This window comes from Anomaloglossus baeobatrachus, chromosome 5 (genome assembly GCF_048569485.1).
Source record: "Anomaloglossus baeobatrachus isolate aAnoBae1 chromosome 5, aAnoBae1.hap1, whole genome shotgun sequence".
Taxonomy (NCBI): domain Eukaryota; kingdom Metazoa; phylum Chordata; class Amphibia; order Anura; family Aromobatidae; genus Anomaloglossus; species Anomaloglossus baeobatrachus.
In genome coordinates this window covers 367,719,430-367,745,631 of record NC_134357.1, presented here as the reverse complement: position 1 = coordinate 367,745,631, position 26,202 = coordinate 367,719,430, and the positions used below count along the sequence as shown (strand labels likewise).

General features: G+C 45.9%; 1 protein-coding gene across 3 annotated transcripts in view; it reads right to left on the bottom strand.

Moving 5' to 3' along the window:
* Positions 1-1,230: 1,230 nt before the first annotated feature.
* The window catches only part of IFI35 (interferon induced protein 35), a 115,713-nt gene continuing 90,741 nt past the window's right edge, over positions 1,231-26,202 (bottom strand). For all 3 annotated transcript variants that reach the window (XM_075349965.1, XM_075349966.1, XM_075349967.1), the window contains 6 exons: positions 18,318-18,425; positions 17,913-18,057; positions 16,916-17,022; positions 13,176-13,362; positions 5,906-6,015; positions 1,231-1,932 (listed from right to left, as the gene is read on the bottom strand). In XM_075349965.1, the coding sequence (XP_075206080.1) occupies positions 1,732-1,932; positions 5,906-6,015; positions 13,176-13,362; positions 16,916-17,022; positions 17,913-18,057; positions 18,318-18,425 (858 nt within the window). In that variant the 3' untranslated portion in view covers positions 1,231-1,731. The remainder of the gene's footprint in view (positions 1,933-5,905; positions 6,016-13,175; positions 13,363-16,915; positions 17,023-17,912; positions 18,058-18,317; positions 18,426-26,202) is intronic.

Sequence of the window (26,202 nt, the reverse complement as noted above, 5' to 3'; positions counted from 1 at the left end):
TTACACCACATCCCTCCTCATTACAGAGATGCACATCGCCTGATTTACTTAATTAGTAGTTGGCTCTTAAGCCTATACAGCTTGGAGTAGGAAAAAATGTATAAAAAGTATCATGTGATCAAAATACTCATTTGCCTAATAATTCTGCACACAGTGTATGGATTTATTGGCCAGGTATTGTGATCCGATCATGGTGCATGTTTAATGGATGAGTACAACCAGTGGAACCTTGGTTAACGAGAACAATCCGTTCTGGGAGTGTGCTTGTTAACCAAGTTACTCGTTCAGCAAAGCAAGATTTAGGAAATCATTGCAATGCGGACAATTCGTTCCACAACTTGTTAAATGTCCCATCCTGGTCCCCTATTGTGCCATTCCACACACGCACAAACATGTACAAACACTCACAAACTCACACAAACACACACAAACACACAAGCATGCACGCACATATTATGATCACCTTACCTTCCGTTCCATCGCCGGTCTCCTGGGACTTGCTGTTCGCTAGTACAGGCTGTGTATCTGGTAACCATCGCGACGAAGGCGGAACTTCCGCACCCAGAGCGCTGACGTCAAAGGCAGGAGCCGCTTGCCTCTGATTGGTCAGCGCGCTGCCTTTGAGTAGCATCTGACAGCCGAAAGTTCCTGCCTCGTCGCCATGCTTGCCGATACACATCCTGGAGCGGCGAACTACAGAATCCAGGAGGCCGGCGATGGAATTGAAGGTACACATATTATGCTCACCTTACCTTCGGTTCCTTCGCTGGCCTCCTGGGTCTTGTAGTTCGCTGCGAGGATTCCTCCCTCGTCGCGATGAGGCGGTGAACTACAAGAACCATGAGGCCGGCGATGGAATGGAAGGTAAGGTGAGCATAATACAGTATGTGTGTGCGTGCGTGTTTGTTTGTGTGTGTTTTGTACGTGCTTGTGTGTGTTTGTGTGGACTGCAAGAGCGGGTCAGAGCGCGGTGGATGTACGGAACCGGAAGTGTGTGCGGTGAGTATTTTGCTCGTACAGCAAAGCTTTCTCGTAAACCGAGTTACAAATTTACAGAAAGCTTTGCTTGTTAAGCGAAATTCTCGTTAACTGGGTTACTTGTTATGCGAGCGAGGTTCCACTGTATATATATAATTAGATTGTTTTTATACATGTTAATTCTTGGCGACTTACATAAAATACATTAACGTGAAGTTAAACAACCAAGGAGAGGTGTATATTTTTTGTCCATTTTTCAATTTATTATGCTTGACAAGTTCAAAAACCACATCCATTAAATGAAATTATAAAATACTTAACCATAAACATCACATTAAATTTACACTTTAACTATTCGTATGAAATTGTAGTGAGCTATACAATGACTCAGGCTACGATTGCAGCCCATGTCACAGGGCGTACATCGATTAAATGAGGTGCTGACGTCCTCAGGGTGCACTGCCAGTGTGCAGAATTAAGGAGTCTCTGGGTACACCCGGTATAGCAAAATAGATTGTATTGTTATCAGTTGTATACATTAATTAATACACCGTGTTCTTATCTTAAACCCCATCCCATGCTTCACCATAGTTAAACCTACTTAGAGACATATTTTGCTTTAGGCTTTATACAAAATTCACTGTATTTAATTAAGAATATTCAAAGTGAATACAGATTGTTAAACTTCGCTCTTTCAAGACATTGGAATATTATATGGTTCCAATATATTTAGCTTTTCAAAGAATCACTCTTTTAGGGGGAAGCATCTTCATCATCTTCAAACAAGGCGACAGCGTTCTTTCCTTCTGGACAATACAGAAGTGCCTGCACCTCTCCTCCACCATTCACTCCCATCTGAAAGTGGATCTCCAAAAGATCCTTCAGGGTTTCTTCATCTTTAATATCAGGAATCCCGGTGATCAAGACGGTCCGGTTACACTGCAATCTCTTGATCTACATGTGAAAGAACAAAAGTACATTGAGGAGGGATAAAACATACCCAGGGTTCATAACCTGTTGTATCGGAGGATGTATTCTAATTTTATAAGAATAAAAATTCCTAATTTTGTGGGCAATGATTTCCCATTTTTACTGGTTTTGAACTTCCCTTGCCACACTGAAGTGGGCATGATTTAGTGGAAGGGGCAAGGCTTTGTAAGGTTCCTAAGAACCGGCCTAAATAGTGTACATCACTTTTATTATCTATTTTAGGCTTTCGCATGTCCAGTAATCACCCGTTAGAATGGACCCAATAGCAATTTGTTGGCAAACACAACTTTTTTTGTCCATTTTGAAAAAATGTAATTTTTACAGGATCTATTTTTTTTTAACATTGGAGTCTACGGAAAACTGATCCGTTAACTGATAGCTTAGGAATCTGTTTTTTTCTTAGTGGATCAGTTTCAAATGGAAGATAAATATCAATCAGTTATCCCATGTTAAAAAAACGGATCGTGCAAAATGAAATTTTTTCAAAATGGACAAAAAGTTATGTTTGCGCGGGTTTTTGGCCAATGGATTGCTGCTGGATCCATTCTAATGGATTCCTTCTAACTGGACATGTGAACATAAGCTTAGATACTTTTTTCAACTTATTAGACACTTTGTAAAAGTATCTGAAAAGCGGGCATGGCTGTCATGTTGTAAAACATGCCAGATTTATAAATGGCAGGTGCTATTTTTTTGGTGCATATTAAAAGTCTAACATAAGCAAGCCTTACACTGGAATAAGGAATACAAGTGTCTTTTCTAGGAAGATGCCCCAAATCTATCACAAGTGCACCACTGTCATACATTTGGTGCATCTTATGACTGCCTAGACTTTATACTGGCTAAAATTTAGACAGAATTTGTGTATATTCCCCACTGGCTCCTAAAATAGGTGATCTGGGCATGTTGGGTCGTCCAGAGTGAGAGCACCTCATTGTAGAAGCTTTTTGTCGTATCTAATGAAATGCAGTCATGAACAGGGGACTCCGATGCCTTAGGCCGGGGCCACACGGGGGACTACTGCAATCCTCGCATGACACTCAGCTCACGCTGGCAGCACAGCGGGAGCCGAGTGTCATTGCGACTGAGGTCCGATCATGCGTTCGGACCTCAGCTGCGGGGGGCGGGCTATCACTGAGGAGGGGCGGCCGGCGCTGCGGATGGGAAGGAGGAATTTATCTCCCTCTCTCCTCCGTTGCCGGCTATTGCCATTCTCGCCCTGCACTCGTGTTACACCGGTGTACTGCGAGTGCAGTGTGATTTTTCTCTCGCCCCATAGACTTGAATGGGTGCCAGAGAAAGAAGGATCACATTGCACCCGCAGCATGCTGCGATTGTTTTCTCGGTCTGATTAGGGATGAGAAAATAATCGCTCATAGGAGTTGCCCCATAGAGTAATATTGGTCCGAGTGGAATGTGATGTTTTATCGCATTCCACTCACTCCAATTTTCATACCATGTGTCTTAGGCCTTGCAGGGAGTGTATCACTAGAAAATTACCTACTTTTTAAAAGAAAAACATGTTAAATATGATAAGGACTGTACAGTTCTGCAGATTCATGAGAACCCAGCTCCTGACATCTCCACCGATTGGTGAAAACACCGATCTACAGCGCACAGCTCCTGCATGACCTGCGCGCACCGAGAGGTGTGCAGGCTCAATACAAAGTCTATGGCACCATCAGAGTGAATGCACATACCGGTATTAGTATGCAGCCATATAGCTCATGAGCAGCACCCCTCCAATCGGCAGGGATAGGGACAATTATGATGTTTGTTTAGAAATATTCAGTTTTTTTTATATCTTTCATATCACAATCTTTATTTAAAACTAAATAAATAAACATTTTGCAATTTTCACATTTGCCACTGGGAGTAATATTAGACTCCTTTGTCCTGTTCTTCCCATGGCCATTAGCAGCCACAGACTGACTCAGACCCGCTCTCTTGTATGGCTTATATAGGCTTATGAGCTTTTGCTCTGAGCATGCTCTATTCTGGTGGATCCGGTGTTATCAGATGGGTACAGAGCTCTTACGTTTCATTGTAATTTTCTCTGTCATGATAACCAGTCTATTAGACTCAGAGTCTAATATTACGCATAGTCAACAGTGAGGAAAATGCAAGATCTCTGATTTTGAAGTTGGAAAAAAAAAATACATTCAACAAAAAAATCTGATTCTTAATAAATGTATCAATTTTCTGCCAACATGCATGAGACAGGATCTGCATAATATGTATTTTCTTGGTATATACAGTGCCTACAAGTAGTATTCAACCCCCTGCAGATTTAGCAGGTTTGATAAGATGCAAATAAGTTAGAGCCTGCAAACTTCAAACAAGAGCAGGATTTATTAACAGATGCATAAATCTTACAAACCAACAAGTTATGTTGCTCAGTTAAATTTTAATAAATTTTCAACATAAACGTGTGGGTCAATTATTATTCAACCCCTAGGTTTAATATTTTGTGGAATAACCCTTGTTTGCAATTACAGCTAATAATCGTCTTTTATAAGACCTGATCAGGCCGGCACAGGTCTCTGGAGTTATCTTGGCCCACTCCTCTATGCAGATCTTCTCCAAGTTATCTAGGTTCTTTGGGTGTCTCATGTGGACTTTAATATTGAGCTCCTTCCACAAGTTTTCAATTGGGTTAAGGTCAGGAGACTCACTAGGCCACTGCAACACCTTGATTTTTTCCCTCTTGAACCAGGCCTTGGTTTTCTTGGCTGTGTGCTTTAGGTCGTTGTCTTGTTGGAAGATGAAATGACGACCCATCTTAAGATCCTTGATGGAGGAGCGGAGGTTCTTGGCCAAAATCTCCAGGTAGGCCGTGCTATCCATCTTCCCATGGATGCGGACCAGATGGCCAGGCCCCTTGGCTGAGAAACAGCCCCACAGCATGATGCTGCCACCACCATGCTTGACTGTAGGGATGGTATTCTTGGGGTCGTATGCAGTGCCATCCAGTCTCCAAACGTCACGTGTGTGGTTGGCACCAAAGATCTCGATCTTGGTCTCATCAGACCAGAGAACCTTGAACCAGTCTGTCTCAGAGTCCTCCAAGTGATCATGAGCAAACTGTAGACGAGCCTTGACATGACGCTTTGAAAGTAAAGGTACCTTACGGGCTCGTCTGGAACGGAGACCATTGTGGTGGAGTACGTTACTTATGGTATTGACTGAAACCAATGTCCCCACTGCCATGAGATCTTCCCGGAGCTCCTTCCTTGTTGTCCTTGGGTTAGCCTTGACTCTTCGGACAAGCCTGGCCTCGGCACGGGTGGAAACTTTCAAAGGCTGTCCAGGCCATGGAAGGCTAACAGTAGTTCCATAAGCCTTCCACTTCCGGATGATGCTCCCAACAGTGGAGACAGGTAGGCCCAACTCCTTGGAAAGGGTTTTGTACCCCTTGCCAGCCTTGTGACCCTCCACGATCTTGTCTCTGATGGCCTTGGAATGCCATCTTTCCCATGTTGACCAAGTATGAGTGCTGTTCACAAGTTTGGGGAGGGTCTAAATTAGTCAGAAAAGGCTGGAAAAAGAGATAATTAATCCAAACATGTGAAGCTCATTGTTCTTTGTGCCTGAAATACTTCTTAATACTTTAGGGGAACCAAACAGAATTCTGGTGGATTGAGGGGTTGAATAATAAATGACCCTCTGAATAAACTTTTCACAATTTAAAAAAAAAATAAAAAAAGAAATAACATTCTTTTTTGCTGCAGTGCATTTCACACTTCCAGGCTGATCTACAGTCCATGTCACAATGCCAAGTTAATTCCGAATGTGTAAACCTGCTAAATCTGCAGGGGGTTGAATACTATTTGTAGGCACTGTAATTCCTCGTGCACAGGATGTCTTAAAGGCAGCAGTAAGTATCTATCACTCCTGACTTGTGCAGGATATCTGAGTTCAGCATCCATCATCTTACATCATGTCTTGTAATGTTGCTCTCTAAAGATAGAGATATGCAGACTTGGTGAGTTTTTTGTCCTCCAAAAGGCACGTCATACTTCTTTTTCTCCACCAACAGTGGTGCAACTGCAAGAGAGATAAGAGGCTTAATCCAAATGACCGGAACACATACAAGACATACATTTTTATGATTGTGATTCCATATACTGTACTGTGCAAAAGATTTAGGCAGATGTGGGGGAAAATGGTGCACAGTAAGAATGCTTAAAAAATAAAAAATATTAATAGGTTATTTTTATCAATTAACAAAGTGCATGAACAAAAGAGAAATGTAAATCAAATTAATATTTGATCTGAAGAGCATCTGCCTCCAATTCTTCCAGGCACACTTGCACACAGGTTTTGAAGGAACTCGGTTGGGAAGTAGTTCCCAACATCTTGCAAAACTAACTACATATTTCTTCCGTGGATCTAGACTTGTGCAAATCCTTCTGTGTCTCTATGTGATCCCAGACAGACTGGATGATGATGAGAACAAGGCTATGTGAGAACAAGGAATCCTTAAAGGGAACCTGTCACCAGATTTGGCAACTATAAGCCGCGGCCACTACCACTGAGCCTTCTAGAATACAGTATACAAGAGCTCAGGCTGCTGTGTAGAATGTAAAAATCACTTTATAATACTCACCTGGGGAGGCGGTCCGGTCCAATGGGTGTCGCGGCTCTCGGGTCTGGCGCCTCCCCTCTGCATCCTCTTTCTTCTGAGGCCCGTGTGTATCACGCGGCCTGCGTTATCCACACTGGCCGGCATTGAGGGGTCCTGCACAGGCGCACTTTGATCTGCCCTGGCATGGCCATGGCAGAACATAGTATTGTAATGTACATGCGCACTCAATCATTAACCTATCTTTGTGCCTGCACATAACAGTACATTGATCTGCCCTCAGCAGGGTAGATCAAAGTGTGCCTGTGCAGGACAGAAATGCTGGCCTGAGTGGATGATATAGGACACATCATCCATACTGGGCTGAGTAGAAGGAGGACGGAGATCGCAGCAGTATTATCTATATCTATCTATGATCCTATAGAATGTAAGCCCGCAAGGGTAGGGCCCTCTTCCCTCTGTACTAGCCTGTCTATTGTAACTTGTGTATGTATTCTGTATGTAACCCCTTCTCATGTACAGCACCATGGAATTAATGGTGCTCTATAAATAAATAATAATAATAATATTATAAAAGTGTTTTTTATGTTGTACAAAGAGGTCTGGGCTCTTATATACAGCATTCTAGAATACTGTATATAAGGGCTCACTGGTGGTAGCTTCAGCTTACAGGGGACAAATCCAGTGACAGGTTCCCTTTAAAGTAATGATATGGCCCTTACACAGCCGAATATCATCGTCAAATCTGTCTGTGACTGAATGGAGAGACAGGAGGATTTGTACAAGCTTATATCCATAGAAGATTTTCCTTCCAAAGCTATGTGCAAGTGTACCTACAAGAATTGATGCTTTAATTATACTACAGTGGGTATGGAAAGTATTCAGACCCCCTTTAAAATTTTCACTCTTTGTTTCATTGCAGCCATTTGGTAAATTCAAAAAAGTTCATTTTATTTCTCATTAATGTACACTCTGCACCCCATCCACCATCTTGTCAGAAAAAAAACCCCAGAAATGTAGAAGTTTTTGCAAATTTTTTTAAACAAGAAAAATTGAAATATCACATGGTCATAAGTATTCAGACCTTTTGCTCAGACACTCATATTTAAGTCAAAAGGGGGGAGCCAGCACTGCTTGAAAAATGGCGTGCGAAAAATTGAAAGGGTAAATTCACAAAAAATTCCAACTGTGCTACAATACAAAAATGAGATTTTTAGCAAAAAATTGATCAACCTTTTGAGCCACCCCTGCCGCGTCACGGCAAATCTCAATAGGGGGGTCCTACACTATATTTAATATTGTGATTGTGCCATGCAGCCTCAAATTCAAAAATGTAGAAGTATATAAAGCAACACATTTACCTGTAACATATCAGAAACCGCTTCCATGTTCACAAGGAGAGGCAACTGCAAATAAAGGTAGCCCAGGTCCCAGCATGTGTAGCGAACGCCACACACACCAGGAAAATGTCAGAACTCACCCTCACAGTGCCAGACCACGCATGGATTACTCGGTGGTGAAATGCATTGATGCGTTCCATCGCAAATCCTATGTGTTCCACCGCACTGTTACCCAGGATTCTCTGCCAGCCAGAAGCAATCGGTATTGCCCAATGTTTGTTTGTGTGCGCGATCCGATGTGTGTGTGTGTGTGTGTGATCTGGTGTGCGATCTGATGTGTGTGAGATCTCATGTGTGTGTGTGTGTGTGCAATCTGATGTGTGTGGGTATGCAATCTGATTGTGTGCATGATCTGATGTGTGGGTGTGTGATCTGATGTCTATGGGTGTGCAATCCAGCACAGGTCCTCCCATTTGACATCTGCTGAGTATGATTGCGAGGTCTTCGGTCTTTCTTCTGGGGGTGTCTGCTCTTATAATGAAGGGTCCTGCAGTATTCTTTAACTTTTTTAGCTGCATGGACACTTCACTATTGAACTGAGACTAGGGCTTATATTTAAGCCTAAAGGGTGCTTTACATGCTGCGACATCGCTACCAATATATCGTCGGGGTCATGTCGTTAGTGACGCACATCCGACGCCAGTAGCGACATTGCAGCGTGTGACACCTAGGAGCGACGATCAACGATCGCAAAATCCTTCAAAAACGGTGATCGTTGACACGTCGCTCCTTTCCTTAAAGGGAAGGTATCGTCAAAAAAAAAAAATTTCAATAACTGAAAAAATGTAAAGTAATAATGTTTTAATGTTTTGTTTAAATATTATTATTTGTTTTTAATTTAACAAAATATATAAAAAAAATTAAAAAGTTTGATATTTTCCACTGTTAAACACTAGGGGGAGCAGCTGCTTAAATCCTACAGAAATCCCACTGTAAAAAAAAGCTCACATTACATATGCAGTAAAGTGGGCGGAGTCTGCTCTCCTGTGTGTGATGGCACGCCTCCCCCCTCCCAATCTGAGTGTTTACAACAGATAACAGAGAATGACATGTAGGGACACAATGCAGAGCCATTTTGTTGATGACCACAAATGTCTAAAATGTCACCAAGGACAGCAGGAGTATCACACAGGATAGGATTAGATACACGGCTCTGCAGACAGTATCACACAGGATAGGATTAGATACACAGCTCAGCAGACAGTATCACACAGGAGAGGATTAGATACACAGCTCAGCAGACCATATCATACAGCAGAGGATTAGATACACAGCTTTGCAGACATCACACAGGATAGGATTAGATACACAGCTCAGCAGACAGTATCACACGATAGGATTAGATACAAAGCCCTGCAGACAGTAAAGCTGGTGTCACACTAAACGACAGCGACAACGACGTCGCTGTTACGTCACCATTTTCGGTGACGTAACAGCGACCTTGTAAGTCGCTGTTATGATCGCTGCTTAGCTGTCAAACACAGCAGAAGCAGCGATCATAAGGTCGCTGTGCTACATGTTCAGAGAGCAGGGAGCCGCGCTTAGCGCTGGCTCCTTGCTCTCCTGCAGCACACATCGGGTTAATTAACCCGATGTGTGCTGCAGCTACATGTCACAGTTCAGAGAGCAGGGAGCCGCGCTTAGCGCTGGCTCCTTGCTCTCCTGCAGCACACATCGGGTTAATTAACCCGATGTGTGCTGCAGCTACATGTCACAGTGCAGAGAGCAGGGAGCCGCGCGCACTGCTTAGCGCTGGCTCCTTGCTCTCCTTGCTACAGTATACATCGGGTTAATTACCCGATGCATACTGCAGCCACATGTCACAGTGCAGGAGCCGGCACTGGCAGCAAGAGCGGAGGCTGGTAACCAGCGTAAACATCGGGTAACCAGGGAAAGGTCTTCCCTTGGTTACCCGATGTTTACGCTGGTTACAGCTTACCGCAGCTGCCAGTGCCGGCTCCTGATCGCTTCATTTCGTCGCTCTCTCGCTGTCACACACAGCGATGTGTGTGTCACAGCGGGAGAGTGACGACCAAAAAATGAAGCTGGACATTCAGCAACGACCGGCGACCTCACAGCAGGGGCCAGGTCGTTGCTGGATGTCACACACAGCGACAGCGACGGGACGTCGCTGCAACGTCACAGAAAATGGTGACGTAGCAGCGACGTCGTTGTCGTCGTCGTTATGTGTGACACCAGCTTATCACACAGGAGAAGATTAGATACACAGCTCAGCAGACAGTATCACACAGGAGAGGATTAGATACACAGCTCAGCAGACAATATCACACTGGATAGGATTAGATACACAGCCGTGCAGAAAGTATCACACAGGATAGGATTAGATACACAGCTCAGCAGACAGTAGCACACAGGAGAAGATTAGATACACAGCCGTGCAGACAGTATCACACAGGAGAGGATTAGATACACAGCCGTGCAGACCATATCACACAGCAGAGGATTAGATACACAGCTCTGCAGAGAGTATAACATGATAGGATTAGATACAAAGCGCTGCAGACAGTATCACACTGGAGAGGATTAGATACACAGCTCAGCAGACAGCATCACACGAGAGTATTAGATACACAGCTCAGCAGACAGTATCACACAGGATAGAATTAGATACACAGCCGTGCAGACAGTATCACACAGGATAGGATTAGATACACAGCTCAGCAGACAGTATCACACAGGATAGGATTAGATACACAGCTCAGCAGACAGTATCACACAACATAGAATTAGATACACGGCTCAGCAGACATTATCACACGACAGGATTAGATACACAGGTCAGCAGACAGTATCACACAGGATAGGATTAGATACACAGCCGTGCAGACAGTATCACACAGGATAGGATTAGATACACAGCTCAGCAGACAGTATCACACAGGATAGGATTAGATACACGGCTCAGCAGACAGTATCACACAGGAGCTTAGATACACAGCTATGCAGACAGTATCACACAGGATAGGATTAGATACACAACCCTGCAGACAGTATCACCGGTACACACACAGGTACTCACATGCAGTGGCACGCGCACACACACACACACACACACATCACCCCTGATGGGGACCTTGTGCCACACACACAAATACACACATCACCCCTGATGGGACCTTGTGCCACACACACATACACACACACACACACATCACCCCTGATGGGGACCTTGTGCCACACACACACACATCACCCCTGATGGGGACCTTGTGCCACACACACACACACACACACACACACATCACCCCTGATGGGGACCTTGTGCCACACACACACACACACACACACACACAATCACCCCTGATGGGGACCTTGTGCCACACACACACACACACACACACACAATCACCCCTGATGGGGACCTTGTGCCACACACACACACACACACACACACACTCACCCCTGATGGGGACCTTGTGCCACACACACACACACACACACACACTCACCCCTGATGGGGACCTTGTGCCACACACACACACATCACCCCTGATGGGGACCTTGTGCCACACACACACACACACACACACACACACACACACATCACCCCTGATGGGGACCTTGTGCCACACACACACACACAATCACCCCTGATGGGGACCTTGTGCCACACACACACACACACACAATCACCCCTGATGGGGACCTTGTGCCACACACACACACACACACACTCACCCCTGATGGGGACCTTGTGCCACACACACACACATCACCCCTGATGGGGACCTTGTGCCACACACACACACACACACACACACATCACCCCTGATGGGGACCTTGTGCCACACACACACACACATACACACATCACCCCTGATGGGGACCTTGTGCCACACACACACACACACACATCACCCCTGATGGGGACCTTCTGCCACACACACACACACACACACACACACACATCACCCCTGATGGGGACCTTGTGCCACACACACACACACACATCACGCCTGATGGGGTCCTTGTGCCACACACACACACACACACACACACACAATCACCCCTGATGGGGACCTTGTGACACACACACACACACACACAGCAGCGGCGGGCAGAGCAGGGGGAGCTGCGGCGGCGGGCAGAGCTGGGGGAGCTGCGGCGGTGGGCAGAGCGGGGGCTTGGGAGAATGGAGGGAGTGGGGTGTCATTGGAGACGATAACGCCGGCGGGAAGGGGTGACGGCAGTAGCTGGGGCAGAGCAGGGGTTGGGGAGAACGGAGGGATGGGATGTCATCGGAGACGGTAACGGGGGGAGGGGAGGCGGCCCGTACTCACACATCCCGGCGATTGACAGGGGTATAGTGGAGCAAACAGCACACGCTGTGAGCTCCACAATAATGGCGCTGATCTCCTCCCTCTGCTGTGGTCTGGACAGCCCAGGGGGTGCGTCCAGGTTACAGCAGACGCCCACTGTAACGTACTGCATGGGGTCGGATCCCGACTACTGTTCTCTATGCACAGGGGCTGCCATAAAGGAATGAGTTACTGTCATTACACACACAGCAAATCCAGCATGGTAGCCCCCAGTCCCTCCAGTAAAATAAGAATTAAATAAAAACTAAAGAAGCTGCGATTTTCATTTTAATCACTATTTTTAATACAAAAATAAAAAAACGCGATACCTTCCCTTTAATATCGTTACTGCCACATGTACGAGGTTGATTGTCGTTCCTGCAGCAGCACACATCGCACCGCAGGAACGACAAACATCTCCTTACCTGCGTCCACCGGCAATGCGGAAGGAAGGAGGTGGGCTGGATGTTACGTCCCGCTCATCTCTGCCCCTCCGCTTCTATTGGTCGGCCGCTTAGTGACGCCGCAGTGATGCCGAACGCACCTCCCCCTTGAGGGAGGGATTGTTCGGCGGTCACAGCGACGTCGCTGACAAGGTATGTGCGTGTGATGCTGCCGTAGCAATAATGTTCGCTACGGCAGCGAGCACCAAATGTCGCACGTACGATGGGGGCGGGTGCTATAGCGCTCGACATCGCTAGAGATCGCTAGCGATGCAGCAGCGTGTAAAGCACCCTTTACACCGAAAATGCTGAAAATTCCTGCTAGGACTTATTTTTGGGGGAGGACTTATTTTAGGAAAAACATGGTAGTAACGTCATCGGTCATTTAGTCTTTATACACAATCATAGAGATATCAGCACTCAGAACACAAGCATTCACTACATGACATGTTTTTTATACCTCCTTGGTTTGCAAATGTCAAAATGGCACTCCTGGAGTCTGCAAGAAACTCTCTGCTCTCAACTTCTCCGCCACCATGTTTGGTTTTGCCAAAAAATAGCTCCAGCTTGTCAAGGAGAACTTCTTCAGATACAGAAGCTGGAAGATTAGACACTAGGATCTTCCGTGGGCTCAGGCGCATATCCATCTGTAGGACAGCAAATGAGATTTGGAATGATTACTGCAGTCATTTTCACCAGTCATTCCTAATGTGGTGTTACCTTGTGTATCAGTGCTGAATACCTGGATATACATACTCATGAAATAACTAGAAACCAAAACTATTCACCCTGATTCTTCTATTATTATACACTAAGGGGTACTTTGCACGCTGCGACATCGCAAGCCGATGCTGCGATGCCGAGCGCGATAGTCCCCGCCCCCATCGCAGCTGCGATATCCTTGCGATAGCTGCCGTAGCGAACATTATCGCTACGGCAGCTTCACATGGACTCACCCGCCCTGCGTCGTCGCTCTGGCCAGCGACCCGCCTCCTTATTAAGGGGGCGGGTCGTGCAGCGTCACTGCGACGTCACACGGCAGGCGGTCAATAGGAGTGGAGGGGCGGGCCCACCTCCTTCCTTCCGCATATCCTATGGGAGCCGCGGTGACGCCGGTAGGAGATGTTCCTCGCTCCTGCGACTTCACACACAGCGATGTGTCCTGCCGCAGGAGCGAGGAACATCGGACCGTCGCATCAGCGTAATTATGGATTACGCCGACACTACACCGATTATATGATTACGACGCTTTTGCGCTCGGGAATCGTATCATCTAGGCTTTACACACTACGATGTCGCATGCGATGCCAGATGTGCGTCACTTTCAATTTGACCCCACCGACATCGCAGCTGCGATGTCGTAGTGTGCAAAGTGCCCCTAATTCTATCCATTAAATCTCCAACTTGGTTTTCTCAGAGAATAAATCAATCTGCTCCAGTTTGAAAAAAACAACGTAGAAACAGTTTCTTTTTATCTAATATTTTTATTTTCTGATTGTAGTTTTCTTCTATTTTCTGTACATGATTATGATTTTGAGATATTCTATGCAGCATCTACATGAATGTAGGAAACAATGGAAATGTTTATTTCCTCCTATAGGTTAGTTTTCTAGGTCTGCTCTGTAACCTATGCAGAGGTCAATGTGCAGGGAGGGAGATGAGGTGAGCTATAACAAGGATAAAATCACCTTCAATAATCCAACAACCCTTTTGTTTGTCACCCTTTTATCCCACAAGGATAAGGCCCCATATTGTACCTCTTGTCTTTTCAGCAATTTTTACATAGTGGATACTTTGTTATTGCAACGCTTGCCAGGGAGGAGAGCAAGAGTGGATCCACTGGACCAAAGGAGAAACCCATGCTTACCCTGACATGGGAGGGGCATAACTAAGCGCCTACCGGGTATTCGCCAGAGAATATGATGATGAGGATGGGCTTGGCTGCCGGTAGACGCCAGGTGCCAGTCCCAGGGAAGTGTGTGGGACTAAGGCAGCTGACCGCCAGGGCAGGAACGAGCTCAGGTATGGACAAGTACAGTCTCTAGTGTAGACAGATGCGGCCAGGATTGCTGGTACATGCAGGTTTGGAGGGTATGGTAGGTACAGACAGGGATGGGATAGCAGACACAGCAAACACGGGCACAAGATACTCAGGACCTGACAACTAGCCAGCAAGACAGTATCTAACTATGTTGCTCAGGCACCTCCCCTAGTGAGAGTACGTGGGATGCTGGTGTTACAGTTACCTCCATTAACATCCTGTCTGTGATGATTAAGATAAGTGGAAATTACAAGATGTCAGGGTTTTTTTAACCCTTCCCATACATATACAGTGCATGTCAGGTGAAGGTCACACAGGTGTATTCAGTAAACTCAGGAGCAGAGTCCTCGCCATACATGGCAGATGTTAGATGTGTTATACTGCTGATATCTGGCTGTAACAGCGGGGATTGGAGGTAGGCTTTGATCTGTGCTGTTAAACCCTTAAATGCCACTGTCAATCTTTGTGAAAAGTATTTAAGGGGAAAACCCTAAATATAATTAATATAAAAATAATCTAAAGATTGTATGTTTTCCGGCAGGTTATCAGTAAAAACATCCACTTGTCAGACTAAGATACAAGAATTGCCGATTGTTTTATTCATTTATTTTTATACCACCATACTGATCCGCAGACACTTACATAGTTACATAGTTACTAAGGTTGAAAAAAGACTTAAGGCCCTGTCACACACAGAGATAAATCTGCGGCAGATCTGTGGTTGCAGTGAAATTGTGGACAATCAGTGTCAGGTTTGTGGCTGTGTACAAATGGAACAATATGTCCATGATTTCACTGCAACCACAGATCTGCCAAAGATTTATCTCTGTGTGTGACGGGCCCTTTAGGTCCATCTAGATCAACCTTCCTCCACCAGTTCTATATTTGGTCACAAAATCGTTTATAACCGTCAATGTTGTGTGTACTGAGGAAATCATCCAGCCCTTTTTTGAAAGCTGTTATAGTATCTGCCATTACTACCTCTTGTGGTAGGGTATTCCACAGTCTGACTGCTCTAACTGTAAAGAACCCTTTCCTATTTAGCTGTCGGAATCGCTTTTCTTCCACTCGCAGTGAATGACCCCTGGTCCTTAGTATTGTCTTTGGAAGAAATAAGTCATGTGCCAGTCCTTTATATTGACCACACATGTATTTATACATATAAATGAGATCTCCTCTGAGACGTCTTATTTCTAAGCTAAACATATCTAACTTTTTCAACCTCTAATCATATGGGAGGCCTCCATTCCTTGTAATAGTCTAGTTGCCCGCCTTTGAACTGACTCTAACTTCTGAATGTCCTTTTTAAAATGTGGAGCCCAAAACGGAATCCCATATTCCAGATGTTGCCTTACAAGTGATTTAGAGGGGTCACAATATGTTGGGATCACGGGATCTAATCTCTCTTTTTATACACCCTAGAATCTTGTTTGCTTTTGCAGCTGCTGCTTGACATTGAGTGCTGCTTCTCAGCTTATTTGTAATGAGAATACCCAAGTCCTTCTCCTCTCCTGTAGTCCCGAGTTTACTTTCATTTAATGTATATGCAGTTATAGGATTACTCCGTCCTAGGTGCACTTGCACTGCTTTCCCCGCCCACCGGCCGTCCTGGCGCCTCTGATTGGTTGCAGTCAGCTGACACGCTGCCACTCCAGGTAGGGGCACGTATAACTGCAACCAATTACACGCGCCGGTGGGTGGGGAAAGCAGTGAACATTCAATGAGGGTTAATTGTCGGCTCCGGAAGGGAAAGTGTGGCCTGGAAGTAGCTTGCCACCATGACGGAGGTTCAGTGACTACACCGCGCACGCTCCTACCCCCCATCCCTTCCACCAACATTTTTAATCTCCGGATTCTGGTCCCCATAGACTTATATGGGTAACAGATTTTGGGACCAGGGTTGTTTTGTTTTTTTCTTTGAAATTTAGCAGGGACCCGCCGGTACTAGTTTTTTGCGAGTTCGACCAGCTCTAGTCATTGTCTGATAATACGTTCCTTTTAATGTTCCTGGCTGACAATATCATAGAGAGGCTACCAAAATATTCCCATTTGGTCATAGATATACCCATACATGACCCACCTATTACTCCACCAGATCCCATAACGTGGTTTATATTCAGTGCTGTAGGATACAGGAATGTCAGGAGCTGATTACTTACACTGAGAGTATCCAGGGCCAGAAGTTCAATAGGCTCGGCCTTCACATTGATGTGGCAGTCTTCAATTTTTATCTTGTGATGCTTCTTCTGAATTATTCTAGCAGCAACTATAAAGTGAATGGCTTTAGTTACTTGAAGGAAAATACCCTGACTGTGCCAAATACAAACATATTTCCTATGTTACTCTTTATGCTACTTAGTTTTCAATTCTTTTTTTTAATTCCTCTTGCTCTTTCTGTCCACAAAAGCCCATTTAGCCATGCCAATAATCAGAAATGAGCCTTTGTTAGTGTTTACTTGTGTAAGCTAAATGCTCGTTTGTCGGGTGAGTGGCTTGTTCATGCTGGCATTAAAATAATGATTGTCATCTGTAGAGATGAGAAAATCTGAAGTTCAGTGTTTGCACCAAACACAGACTTAAAAAAAACAGAGTTCGGGTGCTTTACGTATACTAACCACTCACGGGAACATCGCTGTGCTCAGGTACGCTCGGTGCTCAGCCCTGTGCGGGCCACTTGCAGTGTTTGATCGGCTCACACTGGGGGTAACAACAGCGTGATCAGATGTAGTGTGCACCAAACAAGAAATGGAAAAACCTCACGCGCCTGCCCCTGGAAGTGATCTGCTTATGGCTGGCTGCATGTGGGGCGAGACCCAAACTGCCAATTAGTGACTTCCATTGGGGTTCAGCTCAAGTCCGGGTCCCAAGCCAAACTTTATGTAGTCCAGCTGCACCCTCCGAGCTGAATTTCCACGGGTCCGCTCATCTCTAGTCATTAGCACACTGCCCTATGTAAACAGTAGATGTGTTGCCGATCACAATGTTTTTCTATGATCGCATTAATGAACTTCTGTGTGCACTGAATTCTGGCCAGCCTGACTAGTCATGCTATTAAACAACTGCTCATAGGCGGTTGTATAATGGTCATGTTCGGCAAGTGTAGTTGGGTCTTTATCCTAATAATACACTAGAACTGGAGAGTTCATTCATCCTTACCAGACGGCTCTTCAAACACGACAAGTGCCGTTCCTCCTTTGACCGGATATCTAATCTGATGTTTGATATTAATCCCACATCTGGAAAGGTTTTCGCTCACTTTTCCCTTGAAAACCAGTTTCCTCTCGACTCCCGTAGAACAAATCTGTAATGAAAGTGGGAATGGTGGTTGGTTTCCCTAATAATTTCACTCACTATGCGTATGAGTTTACAATCACTTAATGGGGATCGGACAACAGGGACTCCTCTGATCAACAGAATAAAGGCACACCAACACGCGCTAAAGTGCCACTACCATCTTACCGCTAACGAGTTATCAAGTGTGGCCATGTCTGGTACAGCAGGTCAGATCATATGAATGAATGAGCAGAGCTGTATTACCAGACTGATGTTAAGGATACTTACTTCTTCCAGTTTCTCAGTTTCCCTTTCTAGATATGAAATCTTTTCCTTCAATGCTTGCTCTTCTGCCTTCAGTTTTTGGTTTTGCTCCCTCATGTTTTTAACTTGGTCCTGTCAAACAATAATTCAGAGTGACATGACCATAGATGTGAAGACATTTTTTTACTTAATTTATCAATGTCTCAGCTACTCATAAGAAGGTCATCCAGTCACTAGCACATTTTCAGACTGTCTAAAGTAAATCATAAATGCCTTAACATTCTCAATGACAATCTTTGATAATGCAAGTGCTGTGTTTATTCCAGCCATCTAGTCAGTCAGGATGTGTGTACTGAGTGATGTCCCGGCTTGTGCAGGTTTCAGTTGACTCACTTGCTGCCTCCCTGTGTGGCATTCACCATTGGTAAATAGCTTGTAGATCATTCACAGGTCCACACCCTTAAGGCCTAGTTGTTTACAGCAAACAGCAATATTGCTAGATCCATGATTGAAGGGAATCTGTCAGGTCCCTTATGCCATCCAACCCAGCAGCATTCACATTTTCAGGAAAATTCCCTTCCTAACCAACCCTGTATAATATCATTCTATAAAATCAATGTGTAAATAAAGTTTTTATAACCTACATTTTCGTATGGAAATTAAGACCTTGACTAGTTGCAGGGGCGTTGTTTCCCCAGACTAGTGGGCCCTATTTCCATGTTATCACGCCCCATGGGTGTGATGACATGGTTTCCATGAGCCAAAGTCATCGTAGCTGCACAGTACCCACTTCTGCTGTATACTGAGTGTAATTCTTAGTATATGTATAAAGGCCACGTCTCACCAAGCAACATCGCTAGCAACATCGCTGCTTAAGCACGACTTTTGTGACGTAGCAGCGATGTTGCTGTGTGTGACATCCAGCAACAACCTGGCCCCTGCTGTGAGGTCGTTGGTTGTTGCTGAATGTCCTGTACCATTTTTTAGTTGTTGCTCTCCCGCTGTGAAGCACACATCGCTGTGTGTGACAGCGACAGAGCAACAACTGAATGTGCAGGGAGCAGGGAGCCGGCTTCTGCGGACGCTGGTAACCACGGTAAACATCGGGTAACCAAGAAGCCCTTTCCTTGGTTACCCGATATTTACCTTTGTTACCAGCGTCCGCCGCTCTCATGCTGTCAGTGCCGGCTCCCTGCACACGTAGCCACAGTACACATCGGGTAATTAACCCAATGTGTACTCTGGCTAGGAGTGCAGGGAGCCAGCGCTAAGCGGTGTGCGCTGGTAACCAAGGTAACTATCGGGTTGGTTACCCGATATTTACCTTAGTTACCAAGCGCAGCATCGCTTCCACTGGTCGCTGGTGAGATCTGCCTGTGTGACAGCTCACCAGCAACCCGTGTAGCGACGCTCCAGCGATCCCTGCTAGGTCAGGTTGCTGGTGGGATCACTGGAGCGTCGCTTAGTGTGACGGTACCTTTACTCTGTATATATGCTGCACAGTATCACTTATCCTATCCTGTGTACTGGGTGTAATTCTCAGTGTCTGTATTATTCTGTATATATACACTGCACAGTACCACTTCTCCTGTATACAGGATGTAATTCTTAGGATCTTTATTACTCTGTATATATGCTGCACAGTATCACTTCTCCTATCCTGTGTACTGGTGTAATTCTCAGTATCTGTATTATTCTGTATATATACACTGCACAGTACCACTTCTCCTGTATACAGGATGTAATTCTTAGGATCTTTATTACTCTGTATATATGCTGCACAGTATCACTTCTCCTATCCTGTGTACTGGGGTAATTCTCAGTATCTGTATTATTCTGTATATATACACTGCACAGTACCACTTCTCCTGTATACAGGATGTAATTCTTAGGATCTTTATTACTCTGTATATATGCTGCACAGTAGCACTTCTCCTATCCTGTGTACTGGGTGTAATTCTCAGTATCTGTATTATTCATGTACTAGCTGTACTACCCGGCTTCGCCCGGGTTAATAACTGTTGTTCTGTTGTTAACAAAATAGAATGTATTAACAAAAATTTATTCTTCACACAAAAACCACAAAACAAATAGATAGAAATGTAATTATTAAAAGGCAAAAACTAAGCTAATAGAAGCATTTCACAACATACCGTATTTTTCGGACCATAAGACGCACTTTTTTTCCCCCAAATGCTGGGGGAAAGTGGGGGGTGCGTCTTATGGTCTGACTGTGGCTGCGGGGAATGAGGGTGCTGCGGTGGAGCGGGTCATCGGGGGGCATGAACAGGCTGTAGCAGCCTGCCGTGATCACGTGGGCCCGCTCATTTAATATGCACGCCCCTCCTCCCGCCCATCATCTCTCAGCGCTGAACCCGGCGCTAACAGGTGGGCGGGGTCATAGGCAGGGATAAACAGTCGGCCCGCATGATCACCCATGGCAACTGCAGCCTGGAGGGATCATGTGCGGCTGTATTCACTGCCCCCCGCACATCATCATCAGCGCAGGGGGCAGTGAATCAGTACACATTACTCACCGTTCCCCTGCAGCATCATGATCTCCTGTCTGTGCCGGTCAGCTGACTTGCGTGGAGACTAGCTGTGCGCACGTGTCCACACGCAGCTGCCGGCACAGACACCGGAGGACGTCGCGATGCTGCAGGGGAACGGGGATGGCTCCACTCAGCGGCGCTGCCGCTGACATAGACGGTGTTACTCACAGCAAGTTGGGCTGCAGTGTGTACATCGCCCAGGCCAAAAGCTAATGCTCTACCAGGATACAGCTAAACCCCCACTAATGTGGAAGCATCACAGGTGCAGATGAAGCAGATCACACACACACCTCCATGGAATGGAGGGGAGGCGAATGCTAGATGATAAAACTGCACACTGGTGACTTGCATAGAGCGCTGTTCACATGCAGATGGCACAGTCACAAACCCGCAGCCTATTAGGTGACGCCCTTCTATTAGATCAGGCGGGCTGCCAAGCCGTACCCCACTGTGTATCATGCACGGACAGACACTCTACAATGCAAGGCCCAACAGAAAGGGGCCTGGCTGTATCCTGTACAAACAAAAAAATATGAGGTTTTTGTTGGTATTTATGGCCATAAAACGTAAGCCTACACCCTCGTCACGGGACCTCATGTCTGTAGGTCCCTACACTAAATATAAAAATAGCAACAAAAAGAGGACAATGTCCTCCAAAAATCAAGTATTACTCACAGCAAGTTGGGCTGCAGTGTGTACATCGCCCAGGCCAAAAGCTAATGCTCTACCAGGATACAGCTAAACCCCCACTAATGTGGAAGCATCACAGGTGCAGATGAAGCAGATCACACACACACCTCCATGGAATGGAGGGGAGGCGAATGCTAGATGATAAAACTGCACACTGGTGACTTGCATAGAGCGCTGTTCACATGCAGATGGCACAGTCACAAACCCGCAGCCTATTAGGTGACGCCCTTCTATTAGATCAGGCGGGCTGCCAAGCCGTACCCCACTGTGTATCATGCACGGACAGACACTCTACAATGCAAGGCCCAACAGAAAGGGGCCTGGCTGTATCCTGTACAAACAAAAAAATATGAGGTTTTTGTTGGTATTTATGGCCATAAAACGTAAGCCTACACCCTCGTCATGGGACCTCATGTCTGTAGGTCCCTACACTAAATATAAAAATAGCAACAAAAAGAGGACAATGTCCTCCAAAAATCAAGTATTACTCACAGCAAGTTGGGCTGCAGTGTGTACATCGCCCAGGCCAAAAGCTAATGCTCTACCAGGATACAGCTAAACCCCCACTAATGTGGAAGCATCACAGGTGCAGATGAAGCAGATCACACACACACCTCCATGGAATGGAGGGGAGGCGAATGCTAGATGATAAAACTGCACACTGGTGACTTGCATAGAGCGCTGTTCACATGCAGATGGCACAGTCACAAACCCGCAGCCTATTAGGTGACGCCCTTCTATTAGATCAGGCGGGCTGCCAAGCCGTACCCCACTGTGTATCATGCACGGACAGACACTCTACAATGCAAGGCCCAAGTCACCAGTGTGCAGTTTTATCATCTAGCATTCGCCTCCCCTCTATTCCATGGAGGTGTGTGTGATCTGCTTCATCTGCACCTGTGATGCTTCCACATTAGTGGGGATTTAGCTGTATCCTGGTAGAGCATTAGCTTTTGGCCTGGGCAATGTACACACTGCAGCCCAACTTGCTGTGAGTAATACTTGATTTTTGGAGGACATTGTCCTCTTTTTGTTGCTATTTTTATATTTAGTGTAGGGACCTACAGACAAGAGGTCCCGTGACGAGGGTGTAGGCTTACGTTTTATGGCCATAAATACCAACAAAAACCTCATATTTTTTTGTTTGTACAGGATACAGCCAGGCCCCTTTCTGTTGGGCCTTGCATTGTAGAGTGTCTGTCCGTGCATGATACACAGTGGGGTACGGCTTGGCAGCCCGCCTGATCTAATAGAAGGGCGTCACCTAATAGGCTGCGGGTTTGTGACTGTGCCATCTGCATGTGAACAGCGCTCTATGCAAGTCACCAGTGTGCAGTTTTATCATCTAGCATTCGCCTCCCCTCCATTCCATGGAGGTGTGTGTGTGTGATCTGCTTCATCTGCACCTGTGATGCTTCCACATTAGTGGGGGTTTAGCTGTATCCTGGTAGAGCATTAGCTTTTGGCCTGGGCGATGTACACACTGCAGCCCAACTTGCTGTGAGTAATACTTGATTTTTGGAGGACATTGTCCTCTTTTTGTTGCTATTTTTATATTTAGTGTAGGGACCTACAGACATGAGGTCCCGTGACGAGGGTGTAGGCTTACGTTTTATGGCCATAAATACCAACAAAAACCTCATATTTTTTTGTTTGTACAGGATACAGCCAGGCCCCTTTCTGTTGGGCCTTGCATTGTAGAGTGTCTGTCCGTGCATGATACACAGTGGGGTACGGCTTGGCAGCCCGCCTGATCTAATAGAAGGGCGTCACCTAATAGGCTGCGGGTTTGTGACTGTGCCATCTGCATGTGAACAGCGCTCTATGCAAGTCACCAGTGTGCAGTTTTATCATCTAGCATTCGCCTCCCCTCCATTCCATGGAGGTGTGTGTGTGTGTGATCTGCTTCATCTGCACCTGTGATGCTTCCACATTAGTGGGGGTTTAGCTGTATCCTGGTAGAGCATTAGCTTTTGGCCTGGGCGATGTACACACTGCAGCCCAACTTGCTGTGAGTAATACTTGATTTTTGGAGGACATTGTCCTCTTTTTGTTGCTATTTTTATATTTAGTGTAGGGACCTACAGACATGAGGTCCCGTGACGAGGGTGTAGGCTTACGTTTTATGGCCATAAATACCAACAAAAACCTCATATTTTTTTGTTTGTACAGGATACAGCCAGGCCCCTTTCTGTTGGGCCTTGCATTGTAGAGTGTCTGTCCGTGCATGATACACAGTGGGGTACGGCTTGGCAGCCCGCCTGATCTAATAGAAGGGCGTCACCTAATAGGCTGCGGGTTTGTGACTGTGCCATCTGCATGTGAACAGCGCTCTATGCAAGTCACCAGTGTGCAGTTTTATCATCTAGCATTCGCCTCCCCTCCATTCCATGGAGGTGTGTGTGTGTGATCTGCTTCATCTGCACCTGTGATGCTTCCACATTAGTGGGGGTTTAGCTGTATCCTGGTAGAGCATTAGCTTTTGGCCTGGGCGATGTACACACTGCAGCCCAACTTGCTGTGAGTAATACTTGATTTTTGGAGGACATTGTCCTCTTTTTGTTGCTATTTTTATATTTAGTGTAGGGACCTACAGACATGAGGTCCCGTGACGAGGGTGTAGGCTTACGTTTTATGGCCATAAATACCAACAAAAACCTCATATTTTTTTGTTTGTACAGGATACAGCCAGGCCCCTTTCTGTTGGGCCTTGCATTGTAGAGTGTCTGTCCGTGCATGATACACAGTGGGGTACGGCTTGGCAGCCCGCCTGATCTAATAGAAGGGCGTCACCTAATAGGCTGCGGGTTTGTGACTGTGCCATCTGCATGTGAACAGCGCTCTATGCAAGTCACCAGTGTGCAGTTTTATCATCTAGCATTCGCCTCCCCTCCATTCCATGGAGGTGTGTGTGTGTGTGATCTGCTTCATCTGCACCTGTGATGCTTCCACATTAGTGGGGGTTTAGCTGTATCCTGGTAGAGCATTAGCTTTTGGCCTGGGCGATGTACACACTGCAGCCCAACTTGCTGTGAGTAATACTTGATTTTTGGAGGACATTGTCCTCTTTTTGTTGCTATTTTTATATTTAGTGTAGGGACCTACAGACATGAGGTCCCGTGACGAGGGTGTAGGCTTACGTTTTATGGCCATAAATACCAACAAAAACCTCATATTTTTTTGTTTGTACAGGATACAGCCAGGCCCCTTTCTGTTGGGCCTTGCATTGTAGAGTGTCTGTCCGTGCATGATACACAGTGGGGTACGGCTTGGCAGCCCGCCTGATCTAATAGAAGGGCGTCACCTAATAGGCTGCGGGTTTGTGACTGTGCCATCTGCATGTGAACAGCGCTCTATGCAAGTCACCAGTGTGCAGTTTTATCATCTAGCATTCGCCTCCCCTCCATTCCATGGAGGTGTGTGTGTGTGATCTGCTTCATCTGCACCTGTGATGCTTCCACATTAGTGGGGGTTTAGCTGTATCCTGGTAGAGCATTAGCTTTTGGCCTGGGCGATGTACACACTGCAGCCCAACTTGCTGTGAGTAATACTTGATTTTTGGAGGACATTGTCCTCTTTTTGTTGCTATTTTTATGACATAGACGGTGACGGTAAGAGGAGCGGTGCTGCAGGGAGTGAGGTGAGGTAAGGTGAGTATGAACGTTTTTTTTTTTATGTGCCACAGGATGCGGCCATACACCAGGATGAGGGCATATAGCAGGATAGGGGTTTATTATGAGCAGCATGGGGAGTATATGAGCAGGATGAGGGTATATAGCAGCATGGGGAGTATATGAGCAGCATGGGGAGTATATGAGCAGCATGGGGAGTATATGAGCAGCATGGGGAGTATATGAGCAGGATGAGGGTATATAGCAGCATGGGGAGTATATGAGCAGCATGGGGAGTATATGAGCAGCATGGGGAATATATGAGCAGCATGGGGAGTATATAGCATGATTAGGGTATAGTATGAGCAGCATGGGGAGTATATGAGCAGCATGGGGAGTATATAGCAGGATTAGGGTATATTATGAGCAGCATGGGGAGTATATGAGCAGGATGAGGGTATATAGCAGGATAGGGGTATATTATGAGCAGCATGGGGAGTATATGAGCAGGATGAGGGTATATAGCAGGATGGGGAGTATATGAGCAGGCTGGGGAGTATATGAGCAGGCTGGGGAGTATATGAGCAGGACATTACCCCATAACAGTGTCATCAGCAGATCCTCGCCCCATAACAGTGTGTCATGACCACATTTTTTGCTTAAAATTTTATTTTCCTATTTTCCTCCTCTAAAACCAGGGTGCGTCTTATGGTCCGGTGCGTCTTATAGTCCGAAAAATACGGTATATTTCAACACCACAGATATTCCACACAGATTTAACTAAATTAGCCAAGTAATGTGCTCCGTCTGTCTCTTTCCAGGCCTGTCTCTTTCCAGGCCTGTCTCTTTCCAGGCCTGTCTCTTTCCAGGCCTGTCTCTTTCCAGGCCTGTCTCTTTCCAGGCCTGTCTCTTTCGCCGTCTGTCTCTTTCGCCGTCTGTCTCTTTCGCCGTCTGTCTCTTTCCCCGTCTGTCTCTTTCCCCGTCTGTCTCTTTCCCCGTCTGTCTCTTTCCCCGTCTGTCTCTTTCCCCGTCTGTCTCTTTCCCCGTCTGTCTCTT